The following is a 23,091-nucleotide window of genomic DNA, read 5'->3' as shown; positions in this document are numbered from 1 at the left end:
AAAAGAGAGGAAAGATATTGCCATGAGTGCGTGTTTGCGAAATGTAGATCTCATGTAGAAACTAAACCCTTTGAGGTAACTTCGTTATTACTTCATTATTTCAATAACAAACTATGTATTTTTGTGCATCTATGTCTTTTAGATAAAAAAAATCCCTCCTCAAATTAGAATAATATGACAAATCGTTAAAATAAAAATTCAAGAAACTTTTTATTAAATTATCATCTGCAGACCTTAGAAATAAAAAAAAATGTAAAAGATATTAATTTATTTCATTTATCTTCAATTGTTATTTTAAATGATTATTTTTTCTCATTTCAGAGATCTATCATATTATTTAAATCGCAACGCGATGAAGCTCAGTTTCGTTAATATCGTTTTACAGCTGCTCCCAAAAATGACACGAGGCTATTTCCGCTATAAATCGGCGATCGATCAGCATTTTTTATGCGAAAGGACGCACGTGACGTGACGCGGAAAAAAATTTGCATGCCATCAACACCTTGCAGCGCATTGCGCCGTCGAAAACTATCGAAAAGTCATCCGATCGACATTAGACGAGTGCTTGCAAGCGCAAACTGCGCCGCGCTTGTCGAACTTTGCATGATCGATGGGCATATGCTAAACTGTCTCCCTGGGTGCAACATCCGTTGACATGTACGTTCTTCATCACAACTTTTCAATAGTTTGCCTCAAGTATTTTTCTAATTCTGTTGAAACAAAATTTTTGTTTCAAATTAAGCAGAAGAATCAGATCTCTATTGAATTTTTCGCATCTAAGAAACTACATTTATTTATTTAGTATTATTTCCTGAAAGAACTTTTAGTGAAATTTTTAATTTAACATTTATTGTTTTGCTACTTCTTCTATCTATGGTATCAAAATTATTCAAACAAAAAGTACTCCGCGTATTTTCTCTTTAGTCTTTCTCGCGACTTTGCAGTTCTCTCTTCCTCGTTACGTTCGGCGCGGTCTGTGCGTTTTTAGAAAGGGCGGAAAATCTGACTGTGTCCGATTCACCCCCGTTGCGACTCTTTGCGCAACGCGACATATGTTACGTGCGTGCACGAGCTACGCGACACGCGTTCGTGCAAACAGGGTTAAATAATACGCCCCGTGTAATTGCACACTGGCGCACCGTGCGTGGCTACAATATGCCGAGGCGACATCACGGGGGTGGACGAAAAAAAAAAAAACGAAACCGACGACCTCTCTTTGTTTCTCCGTTTCTCTCCTTCGGCATCCTGATTGTCTTATTGTCTCATTAGTTTTAATTATCCAACCCCGAGTTAGCGACACATTTTGTCCCATTTTAAATTATAATACTAGAAATATAATATAGCGAATAAAATCAGGTCGAATTAATTAATCCTTATAGTATGATAGCTTATATATAACTCTTTGTAAAATTTTATTTCTCACAGAAACTATTTAAAAAAATTCAATCATCCATCTGTAACAAAATTTTCCCCAATTGAAAGAGAGTCAGATTGACCATCATAGGTTGCTGTCGCGGCGGTCATCGGGCAATAAAAATGTTATGACAGGCTAAGGCGCTCGCGTGAGAGGGTTCTGTTTGGCGCGGCGAAGGGCGGACTATCAAGAAGTCAGCCCTACAACTCGACCCGAGAAAAAGAGAGGGAAAAAAGAGAGAGAGAGAGAAAGGGTGAAAGAGCTGGTGGTTACATATAGTCCTGGTCTCGCGGGCGTGAGGGTGCGGTGAAATTGTAGCATCATCCCGCCAGGACTCCTCCAGCCGGCGGCGGCCGACTAGGGGCCGATGGTGGTTTACCACCGCCTGGGCGATGCTCTCCACGTCGGGCGCGCTGCATTATTGAGCCTGAGAAACGGCCAGGTGGCCCGGGCGCCCATCGGGTCCGTGACGGGGCGGCGGAGGGTGATTGTGGGAGGGCAGGCGAGAGGCGGTAGCCCTGAGGGCCTGCGAGGGGACGTAAAGTCACGGGAGAAAGAGGGTCCGCCGCCCGTCGCCCGCCGTCTATGGGTCGCTCGGAAGACACGCGACCTCCTGGCTCCTCGACTTTGTGACCGCGCCAGCGACTCCGTTCTCTCCTCGATTTTGTCCCGGCCATTACGTCGCGTTCGCGAAGGTAGCCATTGCATGAACCAGAAAAGGATCTCATCTTGTCGCGTTGCTACGTTGCACATTATGGTTTTTTGCGCTTCTTTAACGACTGTATATAATTGGCAGGGTTGGAAACGTTATCTTAAAAAAATAACGCGCTACCGTTATCGTTACTTTAAAAGTAACGATTCGTTTTTTGTAATACTAAAATAAGTTTATTTAGATTTTTAATTTATACTATTTGATAATCATTATTAAATGTAATAAATATAAAAATATTGTGTTATATACAAATAACGCGTTACTTCTCAGCCCTGTTAATTGGTATACAAAATATAATTGGAATCAGATTCGAATTAATAAAAAGTACATTTAACTCGCTCGTTAATATCTAAAAAAATCTTGTCGACACCTGAACCATAAGTTTTAATATTTAAATCACCCAACGTTGTACTTGTTAAATTCGTATACACTTGGCTTGAAATGAAATATTAGAAATTTCAAGTGCGCTTGAACAACATGTTGCGTTTGATCACGCTTAGGTTATTAAATTCAAATTGTCAATTTTACACGGCACAGAGATTGCACGGTTCGTTAAAATAGAAGGCAAAGAAACAGCCGGCGACATGATCGATCGCGCGAAATCGTCAGTCCTTCTTCGCGATATTACTCGAGCTTAAAGCGACCGCAAGTCGGAAAGCAACCGATGTCGCGAGCGATGTTTAGCGATTCTCGCATTACATCACGTAATATGCAAAGTGGCGCGTATCTCCTCCACCCTTGAAGAAGCCTCAAGTGCGGCTATAGCAGCGTATTTACAGCGAGGAAGTCGCGCAAGGAAATCCCACGACGGATAATGAGGAGAAGCGCTGAGTCTCCTTCGCGTATGCATTTCTCGTCGTATAGCGCATGCATAATGCAGAGACGCTCGTAGTTGCGTCAGTGACTCATAGCGATATTGCCTGCAACGTATTACCGTCTCGTCGTCACTTTAAAGTCCCTGGCACTCTCATGCCGAAGGAAAATATCGTGCCTCAAGTTCCTCGACATGGCATTTTAGCGTGATATGACCCTTCGACGCTGGCGTTCGATTCCGGCATTTCAGCAATCTTCTTCGAAATTCGATCCTCTCAGATACATGTTGCTGATGAATTTATTTTTTTTTTTTTTCTAAATTCTTTAGACTTCTAAATTATTGTTTATTCTAACTAGTTAAGTTAATATTACATCCCATATTCTACTTTCTTGTTGATCATGTAAAAATAAAGCTGTTTTATAAAGAGTCAAATCTGTTTTCGTTCTGTCAAGCTTAAATTTGCTTAGCTAGTTAAATCTATATACATCGAGCTGTCTGCGATTCTTGTGGGATAAGCGAAGCCACTTTGTACATTAGAAATAAGCGTCAAATGTATGGCTTCCATGAAGTCGATTTTCATTGCAAACAGGTTCGTCGAAAATGGAAGAGAACGGACGTGGGGAAACGCTATGTAAAGTCTGCGGGGACAAGGCCTCTGGGAAGCATTACGGCGTGCCGAGTTGCGACGGATGTCGGGGTTTCTTCAAGCGGTCTATCCGCAGGTACGCGAGGTAATTGACTTCTCGCCTAATTATAAGCAATATTTCTAAAAAAGTCACCTTTATCCTTATAGATTTGTTAATTCGCTTTGTCGTTTATTTTTACTATTATATAATCGTGCTCTGCATTTCTTTCTCTCTCGGGAAATTTCTAAGTTACGCAGCTTGCAAAGAAAGCCTTGAAATTTCATGTGCGCAGAAATTTGGATTATGTGTGCAAAGAGAACGGACGCTGCGTCGTGGACGTATCGCGGCGCAACCAGTGCCAAGCCTGCCGTTTCACAAAGTGTCTTCAGGTCAACATGAAACGAGACGGTACGTTATTATTCTGTCGATAATTAATAGGTTCCGAAATTACCGATCATTCATATATTTACGGCGTAACTGCAGAGATTTCTCATTCGCGTATTACAACATATATTTAACTCATCATATATCCTTGTTCTGTAATATCGCGATTCTAATATTATTCTAATTTCGAGCATCCTTGTGCTTAAATCCGTTTCTGATAATAATGCATATTTGTCCATCGATACCTAAAGAAAAGAAAAGAAATATCACCATTGTGATATCTTCCGATTGCTAAGGCCGCAGAGCGGCACTCGATATGTTTGCACGGAAATATCCAGAGAAGTGCGGCTAAGCGAGAGATGTATATTCTGTTTTCTGACAGTCGCAGAACTCCCTGGAACTTGACAGGTCGAGTTTTAACGGAAATCGAAGTGTTTCGCGTTGTGCCAAAAAGTTATACAACTGTGTGAACAATTTCTGATATCCCTGACAATAAAAAAAACTAGTTTGCTCAGATTCGAGATGCGGAAGTACTTCGTTCAGCCGAAAGGAGCAATATATACATACAAGTAAGAGATTAAAAATTGTTATTAGCCTTTCCCGCGTTTTAACGGCGTTCGATTGCAGCGCGAGATTATCACATCTTTTTTGTGTTATTTTCGCGAAATTTACAAGTCTTCTTCGGGCAAATTACAATTTCTGTACTGCTAATCTCGGATATGCTAAATAAGATACTTGACAAATTTGATGTTGCAAAAAGAACCGATGAAGGAGAATCGCAATTCTCCCATCAAAAATAAAAAAAAAAAACAAAATATTCTTTAATCTCTTCATTAAGACAAGGCGAATGAAATAACAGATTATATTATTCGTGTAGACATTAGAAATATCGATCGCTTTATTCCGCTTTACATGCCGGATAAGCTCCATATTCTGTCTTGATACGCAAACAATGCGTTCCAACGCAGAGCTTTTAGATGCGCTCCGTATAGAATAGAATATATTCGCAAAGTGGTGCGAGTTGGATATTACAATGGACGATGACGCCTCGGCCGGCGCGGCGGAAGGGAAAACGGTCTGGAAAAAGCGAAGCGTCCACACTTCGCCATCTCACATCCCACGTTCACACATCCACATGAAACTCTATACTTCTGCTTACCGAACGGCAGGATCCGGTGGCGAGCGGTGTCAGAAGCAGCCTGGCGTTCACAGCTTTTGTAAACACCTCCGGCCCCCTTATGCGTCGAGCGATAATCCAAACACTTGATTGCTGAGATATCAATTAGCGAGGAGAGAGAGGCGGAAGGTGCCATTAAAGGGCCACTGCACTCCTCGCGCCTCTCTCTTCCTCCCTCGTGCCAAAAACGAATATAAATTGTGCGGAATTGTAACTGTTATCTATTTTAATTATTCGGATAATTATAATTATTATCTATTAATTTCAACTAAATAAAATATAATTTAATACAAGCTAATTGTATCAAGATATGATGGCATAGAAATTTGTCGATTAAACGAGACTCCAAAAATGACATCGTCATTTTTTAGCTGTACAACACGAGAGAGCACCGAGAAGTACATCTTCTCTCGTTGCAGCGGCGAGGAGGACTTCTTCGGGGCTTTACACGGGCATCCCTAACGTCTATCATCCTGCAAGCAGCACCTACCATCCCCTCCTATATCCCGCATTGTTCCCCTTCAAACCCACGGTACCAACATTCACCCCGTCCGTCGGTAAGCAATAAATATAAGTGGATCATTGAGTCTATATTTTTTCCACGATAAAATATTGCATGTTGTCTTAGCAGCGCATTTCTTGCCCCGACCGTCTCCGGAATCCTTGTCTATGACTACCGCCAAGGAGGACGAAGTTACCAGCTCCGAGGAAGCGGCTACTGTCGATGTTAGAATCGAATCAAAAGGTAGTTATGATAAATAATTTAGATGTTATAATAAATAATTTGCCATTGATTTGTGTAACTGTTTACAATGTTTTGACTCTCATCGGGACATTAAATCAATTTCTTCTTGTCGTGCATACAAAATAAAAAATTCAAATGGATTGTCTATCTTGTAGAAGAACTAGTAAGCACTCGCTTGGCGCCGCCAGTTATTACTTCCGTCTCATCGGAATACACCATGCAAGGCTTATCCCTCCTGCCGACTGAAAATATCTACGAGTTCGCGGCAAAATTACTTTTCTTCGCCGTTCGATGGGCAAGGAGTATACATTCCTTTCTGCAGGTAAGCGATTTTGAATTAAGAAGATCGCAAAATAGTTTTTTGTACCCGCTTAAGTTAAAATAGCTAATCATGCCGATGGCCTTTCTTGCAAGCTTCCTTACAGAGATCAAACTATCCTCCTGGAGGAATCGTGGAGCGAATTGTTCGTGCTGACAGCCGCGCAGTGGAACTTTCCCGTAGACGAGACTACCCTGGTGCCCGTGGATCTGCCGCTAGAACGGAAGGAAGTTCTCCTCGACAAAGCGAGGAGGCTGAGAGAACTCTTAGCAAAGTGTGCCACGCTGAGGGTGGATCATTCGGAGTACGCGTGCTTGAAGGCCATAGTTCTCTTCAAGGCGGGTAAGAGCAAGTTAGAGCAAAGCTTTTAATCTCTTTTTTTATCGTTCTTTTTTTCTTTTCTTCCTTTATTCATCTAAAGCTCTAATTATAACTGTGTATATATATATATTGCAATTTGATTTTCGTATTTAGTATTATAACGATATTCTCGAATTTTATAATTTTCATCGATCGCCTAGTTTGTTTAACTGCTTTTTTTTCGTTTTTAATATAATTTCTGCTCGCCTGGTAAAAAGCTGATGAATTTTCCCGATTGTTCATAGAGTCGCGAAACCTCTGCGAGCCAGGACGAGTGTCGGCGCTGCAAGAGCAGACGGTGGCGGTGTTCTGCGAGAGGGATGCGCGCCGGGTGGGTCGATTATTGCTGCTCTTACCACCGGCGCGTGCACTCTGCCGTGCTACCCTGCACGAATTGTTGTTCAAGCCGACGGTCGGCGAAGTCAGTGTGGAACGACTGTTGGGCGATATGGTCGGCGCCCTCAGACCCACTTAACCGCTGGCACGAATGCGCCCTTCGCTCTTGGGGTATCCGTGTTGTGTGTATTTTACCGACATCCTTTTATCGGCGATGCCGAAATTCAGACCAAGGGATGATCATGTTAAGATAAAATGCACTTTCGCGTCATAAGATTGTTTATACAAGAAATGCGCATTTACATGATGAATCGATTTACTATCGATCCTTAAATTATTTATTTTACTTGAAAATAATTAACGCTGCAGAGTATCAAACAATACAAAAATATTGTGATCGATTTCGATGTCGTTTATGTCGCATAGTGGAGTTGATTGTTTTAGATACTGAAGATTATTAATGTAAATGTAACGGGGTGTAATTATTATTGAAAGTATAGTTATTGGAATAGCCTGTATTAATGTATTATCTCTGTATTAATACAGAGATAAAAAAAAAAATCCTACATCTATAATTCTACGTCACTGACATCAATCATTTAAATCGTACGTGATATCGAAGTCTAGTCCAGCAGTAGATTTCTTGCTCTCTTCTAAGATTATAACTTTGGTCAAGACTAAACAGTCTTATTTTATGTATTATTTTATAATTAAAATTATGATCCAGAAAAGCAGCCAATTAGAGCTGATTTAGAGCAATTGTCCAAGCAAGGATATTCTAAATCATAGACTAATAATTGTAAATGAAACAGATAAGCAATAAGCGACGAAGATAATTCTTGTTGCCGGCTTATCGAGTTATGATATATGTACGCCGCGTTGGACAAGCCGATAAAATGCGCAAAACGGTGATAAAAAGATACAGCAGTTGGGAAGCGTTCGAGATTTCGTAACGCAGCGACAGTTTCGCCGGTCGGAATATCGATTCGTGCGATGGATAGAATTATGGCGCTATTGTCAATCGCATCAATTCTTTCCGTGTTTGTATGTGGTATTATATAGAACGTAAATGGGCTTTGCGCAATGTAATATTGATGCACCTTAAGTGGACATATATATGTACATACCTGTCCTAGATATATAAATTATGATCTATAGCCCATCGTATATTAGATGTAATGCGATGTTAAAGCGGCACAAACGCGTATTCGAGTAATTATCTTAATTACGCGTAATTGATTAACGATCTCGTTCATTATGTTCCTCGTGCCACTAGTCAGATATATTTGAAGCGATTATCGCCATTGCCAGTATCACGCTAATGTTATCCCTGCATAGCATTTTTTGCGCTAGAACGACCGAAGATTATCTAATCGCGAAATTAACGAATATTGTTTTCAAAAATTGTTCTTCACAGTTAAACTGGAATAAATTCCTTTAGAAAAGAAAAGCGTACACTTTTCTTTTCCTTAAAATGATGTTTTAAATCTAAAAAGCGCTTGAACAATGTAATTTTTCTATGAAATTAAGGGGAGAGCCTGGAAAAAATTTTTCACGACTTATTTTAAATTTGGTATTTTAACTGAGTAATCTTACTTGAGTAACTTCTTTACGCAAATAAAAACAATCTTGTAAAAAATGATAAAATAAATACACTTGTGAAATCATTAGCGTAATTAATACGGAAGGGTGATGAGGGCACACACTCACATGTGATTTTTTTTATTAACTAGAATAATTTATTTTTCTCTCATGGTAGAAAAAGGAGAATGTATCTTAACTCACGAACTGCATTGTACTTATATATATACAATTACATACAATCTTCAATTGAACGTTACACATAAACTCATTACACATCGATTTCTCATTACTTCCTTGTCCTCGTGAATGCATTCCCGAAAGAAAGAATTGCTCGCTATATTATCCGAAAATGTGATATCGGCCGGTTATTCAGCAGAGTAGGAAAAGTTGTTTCGACTGCAAATGTAGCTGTGTGTGAATGTCCTTTTTTATTTTTGCGTGTAAACTGAGAGAAAGGAGATAGGGAGACAGAGTGGAACAGAGTTCAAGAGGGAAAAAGGCGGAGAAATGGAAAACTCTGCGGAAAGTTTTCATATGAAGGAGCTATTCGCGCGTGTGTGTCGTAATACATGTGTTGTATTCACGTGTGTATGCGTTTACGAATGGAAGGATTTTCGGATGGACGCTAATTATCGATGGGAGCATTTCGTGACGGAAAGATTTCGAGGTTCACATTCGCATTATCTTGTTAGCTCGGTATCTCCGTCTGTCGAATCGCGCGTTGCGATTTTCGTTTGTGTGTAACCATTCTCGAAAAAAAAATAAAGATTACTGATAACATAGCGGTAGCTGGAAGAAAACGAAAACATCCGACCAAGCTGAGCGATGACGTGGAGAAAAATCTTGATCACACGTGATTTCTAATTCGAGGGAAGTACATTTAAGCTGGAAGTACGTTCAAACAATTTTTTAAATACCTTCAATGCTTCATATAAAATTCATTAGATTATTGTAAAATCTTTTAGTGTTGAGATTCCTAAAAAAATTTGAAATTATTTTTACTTGAAAATTAAAATGTCTTCACTTTGTTTAAAATTCTTTAGAAATACTCGACGTTATCGTATTCGAAGCTTCAAATGTATCTCTCCCTCATTTCTATTCTGCCTTGAATCTCGCTTGGCCGTTTTGTTCGAATCTTTTCTATCGATTTCAACATATCAACGGATATTACTTAATAAACAAACAAACAAACAAAAAAAGAAGAGAAAGAAGAGATCTCTCTTCGAAACCTACTCGTGAGTTACCTGCTTTCTTCCGTGACCCGCCAGTCGCTCTTTATTATATACGTGTTATATATTTATATACTGTTCTCCTTAATAGCATTTTTTTAACGCGTTTACATTCAAATAGATTTTTATTAGAGTTACACAGTTAATGATTTGCAATTAAATCTGATTCATCTGCGTGTGCCTATTATTTTCTCGTTCATCCATTACACTTTCATTCTCTCTCTCTCTCTCTCTCTCTCTCTCTCTCTCTCTTTCTCTCTATTTTTTTCTACGATAATCGCAATTTTCTCTTTTTTCCTTTTTCATTTATGTGAGGAATTGTTCTCGTTTGCCAATGCTCGCTTACGCGCGCGCTTCGCTTCGATCCTCGCTTCGAGATCCAATTGAATTGCATTATTAATCAAATTAATCGAGATAACAAGAGAAATGTGTTAATGTCTTCTAATGATAAAATCAATGGTAACTAGTGAAGTCATTAATCAATGGTAATAAACGATTATTTCGATTATTAATACATCAAGCATTTATTGCTCATTAAAATATAGCTTATCTCTTAGCAATTCAAGATTCGTTTGCGCAATTTCGACAAGTGAAAAATACCTATGTCGGATATTTTATATTCACAAGATTGAGGATCGAAGTTCGTAGGCGCGTTAACGTTACAAAAAGAAAAAGACGCGCGTACATTTGTGTTCGCTGAATCTTTCCTCTTCCTGATTCTCTGTCGCTTGAATGCGCGACGATAAATATCGTCGACGCCTTAATTTCTATACCTTGGCTTTTTCTCGTGTTCTTCTTTTCTTTTCTTTAAAAAGATGAAAAAAATGAGACAAACACAACGGCATTTCTATTATTTTCCTTCATTTCAACACTAATATGTAAGGACAAAAAACTAACAGATTTCGGCGTAATAACAAATCGTCGTGAGCCGAAAGCCCGAAGGGAGTTCCGAGAGAGCAAATCCGAACACATTCCGGATTTTTACGGAACACTCATGTCTCTTTGCCACGCGACTCGGTTTTCTACGCATTTTCTCTGCAAACTCGGAACTTCCTCGGAATCAGCAAACAGCGAAATATAACAGATTGTCGGCTCTGACGATCGTCGTTACGGATTTCTCGATGATTCCCATTATTCTCAATCGTAAATAATCAATGTCAATGATAATGATTACGCTCATAATCTATCTATTCTCTGCAATAGAATATTTCATCGTAATCCTTTTTTCCTCTCTAGAGAAAAAAAGATATTCCAATATCGCTGCTTTCCCAAAGAAAAAAAGAATTTTTGTTACTATCGAAAAATCGACATTATAAAATTTTTTTCTACGAATTTCTGGAGAATACGACTCCCAAAATAAGTGCAAAACAATTTGGCAGTGATGTCTCACCTTATTAATTAATAATTAATTGATATTAATTAAGAATGTTTATATCCTCTACTTTCTGCGATTTTCTTTATTCGGGATACAATATTCGCCGGAATTCCGCGATAATATCTATTTGTTATTTCTGATAACTATCGTATTTTTATGGAATATTGTGAGATAATTAGATACGAAAGAGCAGAGAAATATTCCGCGATCAGGAATATTAAAACTTTTCGAGAAAAATCCGCAACTTTGGCGATCCTATATACTATATACATTCGCGAGGGGGAGCACCCGCAAAAAAGACGCTCGAAAAAAAGGATTGTATTCCTGAGAGTGCTCCATCACTCTCGGCAGAGCACGCAAACGCAATAATCTATTATCTCGTAATTGTTTATCGTCGTCGTTACGCTCGCAACTATTTTCTATTGTATGAGGGGGTGGTGAGACGTGGGTTGGGGTTTGCCTGTGTTATTAGTATAATCGTCGCGCGTTGCTACGACAGTTCGTCTCGTTTCGCACCGGTGCGCTTTGCATCGGCATCCGAATTTGCTAAATCCACCGGCGATGATAAACGCAGAATTCGCTTCATTCCGCCTCAAAGATAATTAACGTTACAGCGAATCGATAATTATTACAGACTTGCCTCGCCCGACTTCCTCTGTGCACGCAGCTTTTCCCGCCCATCCTGCAGAGGGAAAAGGACGTCTCGAATGGATTTGTCGCGAATAGTCATATCGATTACCGACGAAGATACCCGTTTGTGGACAAAGCCGCTGTAATTTTCAACGATATCGTGATTTCAATTGATGCTCTCTTGTCTCTCTCTTTCTCTCTGAAAAGCTTCAATGCAATAAACGAAGATATATTATCTGCATCGATTGCAATGTGTAACTCACTTTTCGACGATCGTTTCTTTCTTAAGAGGGAAAAAATCCTTTTTTTAAGAGAGGATTTTTCCAACGAGAGAGATTATGTAGAACTCATCTTTGAGATCACAATGTTACATATCGGGCAATAAAAAGCAGTATGGCTTTATTATAACTCTATCAATTTTTTAATAAAATTTTTTCTCTTTATTTTTTCTTAAAATATTATTAAAAACAAAATTTAGATTCACATGAAATTGGAAGAGGCAAGTGATGTTTTATGAAATTATAATTAATTGCATCGATTCCAATCAATTCTGTATCGCGTATCGATCGCTGAAACATTAGTCATCTCCTATATCTTCATTAAAATAATTTCGTGGACAAATTATGCGCTATATCATGCCAGATGATTTATGCTTACGGTTATAGCTTTCAGAATCTGCGAGGTAGTTTGCGTGTAGGCGCGTCGCGACGCCAGGCGTCTCGACGCCGGTGCTTTCAAAAATCCCCATTGATCTATTGTAACAGCTATTGCACATACATGATTTGATATATAATGTGTGTATAGAGAAATCGCGTGACATCTGATTGTGATAAAAAAAACAAAGGATGCGTAGAAAGACTTGGTTCTCTTTGCAAACTGTAAATATTAATCGTAGTTAATTAATTAACATGTAATAGGTACGTTTAAATGCCATTCGGTTTCCATAACTCCCCGTCGTTTCTCTCCTTCTCTCGTTCTTTACATTTTTTCCCCTTTCTTTCTCCCATTCTCTCTTTCACACACTCTCGCTGTATTTCACACGTATTCTAAATCTCTCACGCATTCTGCTTCGTTACGTATCGTTAAAGCAAAAGATAAAACTGCAAAATATATATGGTGTAGATATATATATGTATAATATATGTGTAATGTGCATATGTATATACACACATATATATACATATATCGATGTATATAATATAAATTTTTATGGCAAATCTGGTTCGTTAATAAACTCTTAAATATTTATTGCAGATGGAGAGAATCGATCGTTTCCTTTTCTATAACACGTGTACAGCGCGACACGTACGATTAGCCATAAAAATTTTTGTACGTCCAAACTGGAAGAAAGCAGAGATCTATTGGAATCATTAAAACGAATCCTCGGATATTAACAAAGACGTTTAAAAATATAGCATTTTTCTTTATCCCTTCCAATTTGTTTCTTTCTTTCTTTCAGACTAGACGCACGTGTTAACCGTGAAACACGTATGTATCTTCGCAGAGAAAGAAACACGCGTGTACTGAAGAAATATTACACGCGTGAAAAATAATGCGGCTGTGAAACGTAACGAATTCTACTTCACCCTTATCCTGCGTACGCATGTTTGTTTTTGTGTCTGTCAGTATGATTCGCTTTCAACGTCTTTCTCTTCGCTCATCAAAGTGATACGTGGCAATTCCTCACTTGTATGCGCCTACTAAATTTATGATTCCAAAAAAAATCATTTTAGCGGTTGCTCTCCCTCCAGAAATGGTATCTAAATTTTTTGAAAACGATTTTTCGCTTATTCGCGTTTCTTAAGTTTTTAAAAGGATTTCCTAAACACAATGGTTTTTTTTCTTCCTCGACCAAAAGTCTCAAGTGTATAAAGTTTTTACACTTGCGCCAATAATTTCAAAAAGATCGTATCCTTACAAAGATTTATCTGCCTCTTTTAAGAATGGAACAACAGGAAAGATGCATGTTCCGAAAGATGGATATGCGATTTCTTTGAAATTAACTGGCAATTATTTGGTCGATCTTGATAATAATATAGTCGCGAGGCGACAGACGGAACTTGAATTTCGCATCTGGAGGAAAGCCGTCCGCTACTTTCTTTTTCTGCCTTATTATATGCCTACGAACATTTTATTTCCTATGCTTTCGTGTACTTAATAAGGATTATTCATATAGAATATGTAGTATGTAGTAAACATTATCCACTAAAAACACTGTAGCTTTCTTTTTCCTCTCGATCGAAAAGTTTTATGCGCCACGTGCTGCATTTATACGCGTGTATGTGTGTCGATGTACGTCTGCTTTCACAAGTGATCTGTGTAAATTTAGCGATTCGGAATGGCGCAATTGGGTGTGGAGTGGATTAAAAAAAAATTAATGAAGAAAACATTTTACGTATAATAGGAAAAAAAGTCAACAGAACAAATGCCAAAAAACAAACGAAAAAAGAAACCGTAACGCGACGACGCACAAAATTTTGCGAATTCATGCGGAAAGGACAGCTCGCGAAAAGGATGATCTTTGAAGAAAGAAACGCGCGTTCCCAAGTCGAAATGTTTCCTCCATTTCTCTCTCTTTATCTCTTTTATTCACATGTTTATGCCTTACGTGTCTCAGATATATTTTTTAAGAAATCACCTTAAAGCAAAAGAATTAATAACAAAAACAACTATGTTGTTCTAAATTATTCAACTATGCTGCAAGTTTCATAACAATTAAAAATTACAACCATTGCAATTATTTTAGTTAATTATTGATTCTTCAGCATAATAAACGCTTTAAGGAAAATTAAGAAGTGCCGAAATAAATTTGGAGGAACAATGAGGAACGTGTTTCGCGTTTCTTTTGACGTTCGCAAAGATCAAGAAAAAAAATCGCCGAACACACAAAAATATATAGTGGCTAGTAGCATTAGTAGTAATAGGAATAATGGTAGTAGTAGTAAGTAGCAGCAAATTATATAAAACTTTTCCCTCTAGAAATAGTAGCGATTAAAGTAAACTACAATAGACAAAAATGAATTAATTACGGCGAAATTGTTTCAATCGCGGTAAAGTTCGATTCCCTTTCTCTCGTGGTGATTGTGGTGATCCGAGTCAAAGGATCTCGCCGAAATTAAAAAAAAAAAAGAAAAAAAAAACCAAAGGACTCATTAAACTTAACGTAGCGAGTGTGGAGCGAATGCAAGCGCGGAGGTTGTCCCCGTCGGCAATGCACAATCTTTATATCTATATATGCGTATCGACACCTCGGGACGAGAACGAGCGAAAGCGGAAAAGTCAAACAAGAGTGTAGTTTTGTTTTTGCATTTCCACGAGGAAGATTTAACGGGATATCTCTTCGCGTTTCGCGTCTACGAGACGCAGAATGACGCTAATCATTCTGACCACGAGGCATCGATATGCCATTTGAGAAAATGGGTGGATTTCCTCAATGTGTTATTCTGCTTTCTTTCGCTTATGATTAGTATTATGTTATCTCCCTTGAGATGCATCGTCCTGTCACTGTAATCCTGCACTCTTTCTCTGTCATCTCTCTTCCCCCCACTCTCTCTCTTTCTCACACTCATTCCTCTTAACTAATACAGTGTTCTTTTTGCTATTGTGATAGTGTTCCTCGCATTTCTCTTTTTTTTCACCCCTACTTACTATAGCAACGGCGAGACGGCGCGGCGTCGCCGCGTCCGCTATAATTATCGATTAATTAATTATTATTATTACTTCGTTTATGCATGCAACCATCATTATGTGTGGGTGTGTGCTTCCTCTCCTCGATTATCCTCTCCCTTTGCGCTTATCTCGGCGTGCGTATATATAATTAATAATAATATGTATACGTATATTATATAATAGAGATACATATAAAAGTATATATATATATGTATATATTTATATAGTATGCGTGTGTATTGTGACATAGCATGTCGATGCCCATGTAGTATATCGCTGTCGATTCGTTATGTTACTTTGAAATTCCTTTCTAATGCGCTAATGAAATTTGGCCCTTTCGGTCGCCCTAGCGTCGTGCTGGGTCGGACCGATTCTTCTGCTGCTGTTGCTGCTTCTTCTTCCTCCTCTTCTAATTCTTCAGGTATACAAATATGCCGTGGCCTTTTACCTTGTCTTTTGCTCTGCTGCGCGAAAGCTGTGTTCTCGTTGCTGGCGTTTCGCCTTCGTTTTTGCAATTGCTTCTTTCTTTCGTTTATTCTGCTTTCAGTTTCTTTCGCTATGTCCTGCCCTTTGTCTTTTATAGCGCTTGAAAACCTACTTGCGATTAATTTAGCAATCCTTTCTCGTCGTGGCAGTTTTTTTTTTGTGAATTCGCGCGATCGCTATTGAAGCGCCTCGCGTATAAGTGACGATCACGGTTTTGCATCTGTCGATTTCCTTTTTTTTTTTAGTTTGATTATATGTTATAGAATTCTTAATCTAATCCCTGATAGATTTCATTTTCCGAATTTGAGACGTCCGAAAATTCATATTGGCTGCATCTTTCGTTTTCTGTCACTTTGATTATCTTGAAATTGTTAATTCAATTCGTATAGTCAATGCGGTTTTCATTTCCGAACAAAATATTTGAGAAGTCCAAATTGATCTTTTCCTTGATGAAGATTGACGCTGTCTTGATTATTTCGAAAGTTTTAGTTACGTTTCTATTCGACGTTTTTCCACTAATTGTAATACTTAAAAATTCAAACCAAGTTCTTCATCAATTCTTTGATAAGGATTAACAAATTATCTTTCTAAAATTATAATTTAATTTATACTTAAAGCGATCCGAATTTTCGTTTTTCTTCTTAAGGATCGACATCTTTTCTTTTACATCTTATTCTTTTATTGTTTTCTATTTCAGTACGCTGTGCTATTGCTGCTTGCATGTTACGCGTTCTGTTGTATCTTCTATTGCTGTTATTTTTCCATGATTCGCTTTCTCTATACCTAATTTATTCTCGCCGTTGACACAAACGAGAAATCATAAAGCGAATTATGCCGCAAGTCAAAAAGGTCCTGGGAAAAATCTCGCATTGATAATCACGGCAGTCGCATTTTTACGTAAATCTATTACTTTGGTTGGTCGAGTAATTTTTCTTGATCATGATGAGTGTTTGCAAAATTTGTAAAAACTAGAAATAATTTCGAAAAATTAAAGGTGTTTGCGCCGAGGGATAATTTAAACTTCATCTGATTTGCGAAATTAATTTTAGATCATTTATATGATTGTTATATACTACGAAATTAAATTATTATATAAATTAATTATCCGATAAAAGCATTGGCGTTTAAGACGATCCAATAGAATTCGAGTCTAATCGGACGTGGTTGGTACATAAAGGTGGTAAATCAAGCATGAAGAGTTGATCTCTCAATTCAGAGGGTGCGATAGAATTCCGCGACGCGCGTTCAATTTCGTTTTATGAGTACTGGTCCCGTTTAAATCACCGTGCGAACGCTGACGTGACTCGTTTCGATCGATATCCTCATCTGTTATTGGATTACGAAATGAGAGATCGTAGCTGTAGATATTTCGCCAGGATCCGTTCGACTCGCGGCAATGTATATACACAGCGTTACTTTATGTACACATGTACATATGTACAACATTTTGACTTGCTGTACGTGGTCATTGTGGCCGGAGGATAATATTGAAAAGTAGGTCGGTTAACCCGGCAGTGGTACAGCCCGGGATTATCATCGGCCCGGCGGGAAAAAAGGGGACCCACGGAGACTATTTTCCGCACGGTTTCCTCAAGAAAATCATCGAGTCAGCTTCCGAACGTGTTTGTATATTATTATTGGATTACAGGACAACTCGTGTTTATTCGTTATTTTATTACCAAGTAACATTTCCGCATATCTTATAACTAAATGATTTTTGTATCTTTCCAATTTTAAGACGTGTGCTCCGATCGGGCACAGTTCACGCATCATTTACGCCAGACGGAGTTAAATGATCGGAAGAAAATCGATGCATTACGTGTATACATATATTTTGCATTACTATTTATTGTTTAAAATAATCGGAACATGATCGATATGCACTAATATATAAGTCGCCTTACTATATATATATATTTATATATATATATATATATTGATTATAACGTAAAGAGCACCTGAAGACAAATGATACCACTGCCGGGCTAAAAGCGGCGTCTGAGCGATTATCGGCGGTAGTATAACGCTATTTTATGTTCGGTATAAAACATGGTTTCTTCTCGGGAGTGTGTGCGTCGTTTCGAAAAATCGGTATCGCCGCAAGCAGGGAAAATCGCACGCGCGTGATCTACGAATGCTGACAGCTGTTATCCGCGTGTATGCGGACCGACAGCAACGTTTTCACAAACTGTAGGAAGAATGAACAAGCACATCACGCACGAATGTTAAACTAGAATGGCAGAAAAAAAGGAAAATTAACAACGGAACGTAACGCGTGAGCGAAGAACAAGAGACCTGTTCCCGAATCGTGTTCCGAAGGAGTCCTTCCGCCGATCGCTCGAGCGTTCTGCCGGAGCTGATTCTATCTTCTTTTTCTCGCTCGGTGCAACAAGTGAATAAACAAAGACAAAAAAAATAAGAAATAAAGAAAAAAACCAAGATTAAAAATACGGAAGGAAAACGCGAACAACTATTCTTTTCTCTTTTTTTTGTGCCTGGCAGCATTTTTTCACTTTTCGTTTCTTTCAATTTCATAGAATTCTTGTAAAACTTATGAGGTAGCGATGGTATTACGTAAATTCCCTGTTTATTCATTCCTCTCGCGCAAGCACGGAGTGAAAGGAAAGAAAAAAAAGAATTTGCTTCCTTCTTTTGTATGCGGGATGTTTCCCACTCCGTGTGCGGAGCTTTCTCGCATTCTCCCGGAAACGGCTATTTTGGGTTTTAGTATTATTAATCTCGTCTCTCGACATTGTTTTCAGCGTCCGATCGGTCGCCTCATCTCAGTGTTGGCAGTGTGTGAACAGCCTTATATGTGAGATATAATTACTATCGTTGAGGTACGATTGGTAGATCGTACCTTGAATCAAACCTAATCGCACGGCGAAATTTGTCCGTCCATTTTTCTCACGAAAAACCGTGGTTTCTACTGTTTTTTCCACAAACATTTTGAAAAACGATCATTGCATATTTAGTTTTTTGATGACATTGGAGCAAAAATAGAATATATTTAATACAATTATAAGTAAAATATTTAATTTTTAAGGAAATTGTCGTATGCAAACCGCGCAGAGTTAAACGTGTGTTACGGTATTTCAATGGAACGGATGATTTCCTACCGTGCGATCGCTTTCTTGCGGATGTGATCATTCCTTAGCGTATATAATCAGTCGCAAAATTCTGTAGCAAAGTGAGACGAGGCACACCTGTGTGGAAAGCTGCGTACAAAACTGTCGCTCAATTTTTTCTGCTCTCCCATTTCTCTCTCTCTCTCTCTCTCACTCTCTTTCACACATTCACACGTCATACATACGCACAAATTCTTGCTTCCTTTCCATCTCATTCACTCGCTTCATTCGCCCCGTTCGACGAACGGCTATTTACGGGTTGCACATAATCTGGCACGTCGACTAATCATCCGCCTCACGTTAATTAAGTTTAAGCTTTACATATAATATATATCTATGTACAACAGATGTATAGTGTATATGCGCTGCGTAACTATGTATACATAGGTATATTTCTCGGGGATTATCGGGGGAAGGGTAAATGCAGTGTAGAGAATAAGTTACATATCCGCGCGGCTCTCCATCATAATGCCCATTATTGGCAACAATAGGATAATAATAGATAATACACCGGAAGTCCCTTCAACGGGCTCCCACCGTCGTCATCACTTCTCCATTTTTACTCTCTGTCACACTCTACTTCTCTAGCTTCGCTTACGATCACCTTACGAATAACATTACATCTTCCACACACGTTTCTTCACTCTCTTAGCGTTAATAAGCGCCATTCTTCTCACCTCTCCTCTCTCACTGTCCCTATCATCTGGAGGCGCGGCAACACGCCCAAGGAGCTTATCTGATATACTATCTGTTTAGCGATATCAACCTGTCACAGTAATAACAATGCCCAAGTGTGTATAATAAGGCCTTCGATTGCCGCCACGTGCCCGGTCCCAGAATTGTTTCCTGCGCCGAAAGTACCGTTCATCCCCATTTGATTTTTCCAAACGAACGTCCGATCGCGCCCAAAGTATCTGGATAAAAAGTCGAAAAGAAGATAAGACACGTAGCTTCTTTTTATGATCCTCAATATTTTATTACTTATGCAGATCAATTTTTGCGATTATTTTCAATAATTGCTGAATTTCCGAGAACATTCGATCATTATTGTAAAATATATCAATTCGCAATTTATCCAGATAACTTTCGAAGCCAATCGTTACGTCGCGGTCGCTTCGCGTATTTTCGGAAAATAATCGTTAACCCGTCGAGGAACGAGAACACGTTAGTGACGAAACGGTTTTCGTCCTCGAGCGAAATTCACGAGCAAATCCAGCGACCGTATTCCCCTTGAAAAATTTTTCCGGCGGCTTTATCACCGTTTCCTGCACCCAAATCGCACTTACTCCAAATCTCTATCGAAACCCTAATACTAAAGCCCAAAATAATGTACCTCTCCTGGCTGCAATCTGCCATCTCTGTTTTACTTTTGCTTTTGTCAATCACCCCCCAAACTTAGACGCGAATACGATTCTCGTCCCGTTTACGAGCGAGAAGCGCGTGACGCGTATTTAATATTAAAAAAATCGGTTTAAATCACTTCTTATCGCTATTATTACTTATTAGTTGCTACTATTAATTAAAGACAAGTATCCTGCAATCTGTTTGAGTTCCAAACGGGCCGCGGTCGCGCGACCCTGGACGCGAGTTGTCTTTCTCTAAGCGTTGCTCGCGAACGCGATCGCGGTGATGCGGGATCGATCGTCCGGATTCTGCATGCCGGAATACATGTACCTATATATGTAAATATATATATTTTTTATATATCAATATATCTTGTCGGTGAGTAATGTCGGTGAGAGAGTAATGCGGAGTAATGTCGGTCGAGAGAAACGCTGCTACGTCATTTCTCTCCCCTTTCTATTTCCGGATGTGCTATGCGCTACTGTGTATCCAGGATGTTCCTCCCACGGCGATTTCTGCGAACTCGAGGAATATCGATCGAAATTTCAACCGTTTTCTTCGAAGGTCTTCGCGAGAGATTCGGTCGTTAATTAATTTTTATCGAATCAAATGCCGTTTCAATTGGCTTCGTCATTCCTCAGAGGTTCGCCAGCGGTGGTAAGAGAAGGGCTCCAACTCCTACTTCTCCTCCCGAGGAACTCCTGTTGTATGCGTTGGCATGCGATGTTGAAGATCGGACGCATTTGGATGCCGTCCGCAGAGAGTTGTGCTGCGTTCACGACTGGTCCTGGATTGCGAGTGATCAATGAAAACGAGAGCATCCTGGCTCGAGCGTCTCGTTCGCCTGACTCTTTTTTTTCTTCCTGTCTCTCTCTTGTCTGAGTGTATCTTCGTGGAAAGTCCAATATTATATTGCGAATCGCGTAGCTGTTACGCGTTAGACGCTCTCTTTATTTTCTTCACTTTTTTTAAAATACCTTTTCTCGCTCGCAGGCATGTTTGGCCTGAGATTCTGCCGTCTGTGCACCTTTTTTTTTCCTCTTGCGATTTCGCTCTCGTAAGTGATACGATGCGCGTGTTAATTATCGTTCATCGTCACGCGTTTGTGCGAGTTCTGTTCAACTTGCTGAAGAATGTTCGGCGATGCCCTGTGGAAAACGCGTCGATTATCTATCGGTGTTAGCGATACAAAACTGCGTTTTGTAATGACAGGACGTAACGGAAGATCGGATAAAACTGCGTTGTGCGAGAGTCATTGGAGACACACTGACGATGTTAGAACGCGCGTTCGTACAAAGAAAAATGGAGTACTTTATTAGTTTTCGAGATTTGCACGATAGTTGAAGTGTTCTCTTTTACTTTTTTTTACTGACTGATTCTTCTAATTGTAATTTTTTTTATGACGATGATATTTGTATCTTCTTTTTCGGCGGAATGACGTTAAATTTTACTTTTTTTCGCTCGAATCTCCTATTTTTAGCTTAATCTGCCGGAATAGTACAATCTTAGCCGAGCTTAGTATAATCTTGACTTTTTTACGCGACAGTAAAATACTCTAGAATACTAACATTTAGCAATAAATCGATTTTGTACATTTGTTTGTCGATATCTCTACCAGTAGATTAAGTTATATTCCTCGCCTCTAACTTTTCGCGCGCCTCGCGGGTGCGCGTAATAATTTATAACGTTAAAAATTTTCTTTCTTCTCTTTAAGTTATTATTATATTAATAATTTCATCTATTCAATCATCGTTTGTTATTTTGTTTGATTTGTACATTTTCTTTTTTCTCTCGAGCGTGCGAGCAAGTTGTCTCTCTCTCTCTCTCTCTCCCTCTTTGTCTTCCTTTTCTTATCTTAGCGTTTTCTGAATGCTTGAAGAATCGGCCAAATAATGTTCCCTTCTTCCGTTTTTTTTCCTGATCAAAGAGGCTGCTTCGGTTTGCTGTCTTCTTGTGAAAAGTACAACTTCCATCTTTTTTTTTATTTTCATTCTTTTCTCCCAAATTTTTGACCTTAAATTTTTTTTTTAAATTCATCGCAACGAAATTATTCAAACTGAAAGACCCGATGAACGAGCGAAAGGTGTGTGAGTTTCCGTATGCGGGGGCACATCGATCTGTCCGCGGGAAGAACGCAGCGATTAACGTTTTCGCAAAGTTATAATTTCGTAAGTACTATGTATCTACCTAAATTTTTGAATAATTTTGAAGTAATATTCGAAATTTGTTTTGTGCGCCAGAAAGGCGACATGAGACGTTACAAAAAAAAAAAANAAAAAAAAAAGGGATCCTGTTCCTCTCATTGAAATATCGGACGCCGCGTTTTTTCCCGGAGCTTCGTTCGCTCAATTTAGAAAGAGATATTCCAAAAGAGGGCGGGTGGGCGATGGTACCCGTCAAAGGCCGGCTCGACGAGGTTTTGGTGGAGCATGTCGTACTCCGCGGACCTCTCCACGGCGACGACGGGTCTCTGTGATAGGGGCGATTCGCGTGTCTCGCTTCGCGTCGTGCTTCTACTTTTCTCAGGTGTCCGGACTGTTCCTCTTTTCATCGATTCGAAAATTTTGAAAGTGCGGGCCAAAAAAGGAAATCAAAAAGATGACGCGTGATATGACATTGGTCTCGAAGTAGCGTAAATGATTCGTCGACCGTGAGAATAAACGAGGGCTTGATTCCGTATTTGCTATCTCCCATTCTGTATCCTTCCCTTTTTGCTCATTATCTGCGCTTCACTGTAATTGTTCTCTGCATTTTTTTTT

The 23,091-nt window shown here is 39.1% G+C and overlaps 1 protein-coding gene across 1 annotated transcript; it reads left to right on the top strand.

Moving 5' to 3' along the window:
* The first annotated feature begins 3,540 nt into the window (after positions 1–3,540).
* LOC105450785 (nuclear receptor subfamily 2 group F member 6-like) lies at positions 3,541–22,605 on the top strand. Its single transcript, XM_011690798.1, has 7 exons — positions 3,541–3,662; positions 3,859–3,989; positions 5,499–5,684; positions 5,759–5,872; positions 6,028–6,194; positions 6,287–6,533; positions 6,797–22,605. The coding sequence occupies exons 1-7, from the start codon at positions 3,541–3,543 to the stop codon at positions 7,024–7,026; spliced, it is 1,197 nt and encodes a 398-aa protein (XP_011689100.1). The 3' UTR covers positions 7,027–22,605.
* The last annotated feature ends 486 nt before the right edge of the window (positions 22,606–23,091 follow it).

Source organism: Wasmannia auropunctata, unplaced genomic scaffold (genome assembly GCF_000956235.1).
Source record: "Wasmannia auropunctata unplaced genomic scaffold, wasmannia.A_1.0 LD336055.1, whole genome shotgun sequence".
Taxonomy (NCBI): Eukaryota; Metazoa; Arthropoda; class Insecta; order Hymenoptera; family Formicidae; genus Wasmannia; species Wasmannia auropunctata.
Note: the sequence above shows the minus strand (reverse complement) of the source record. Positions and strands in the feature narration are given on the sequence as shown.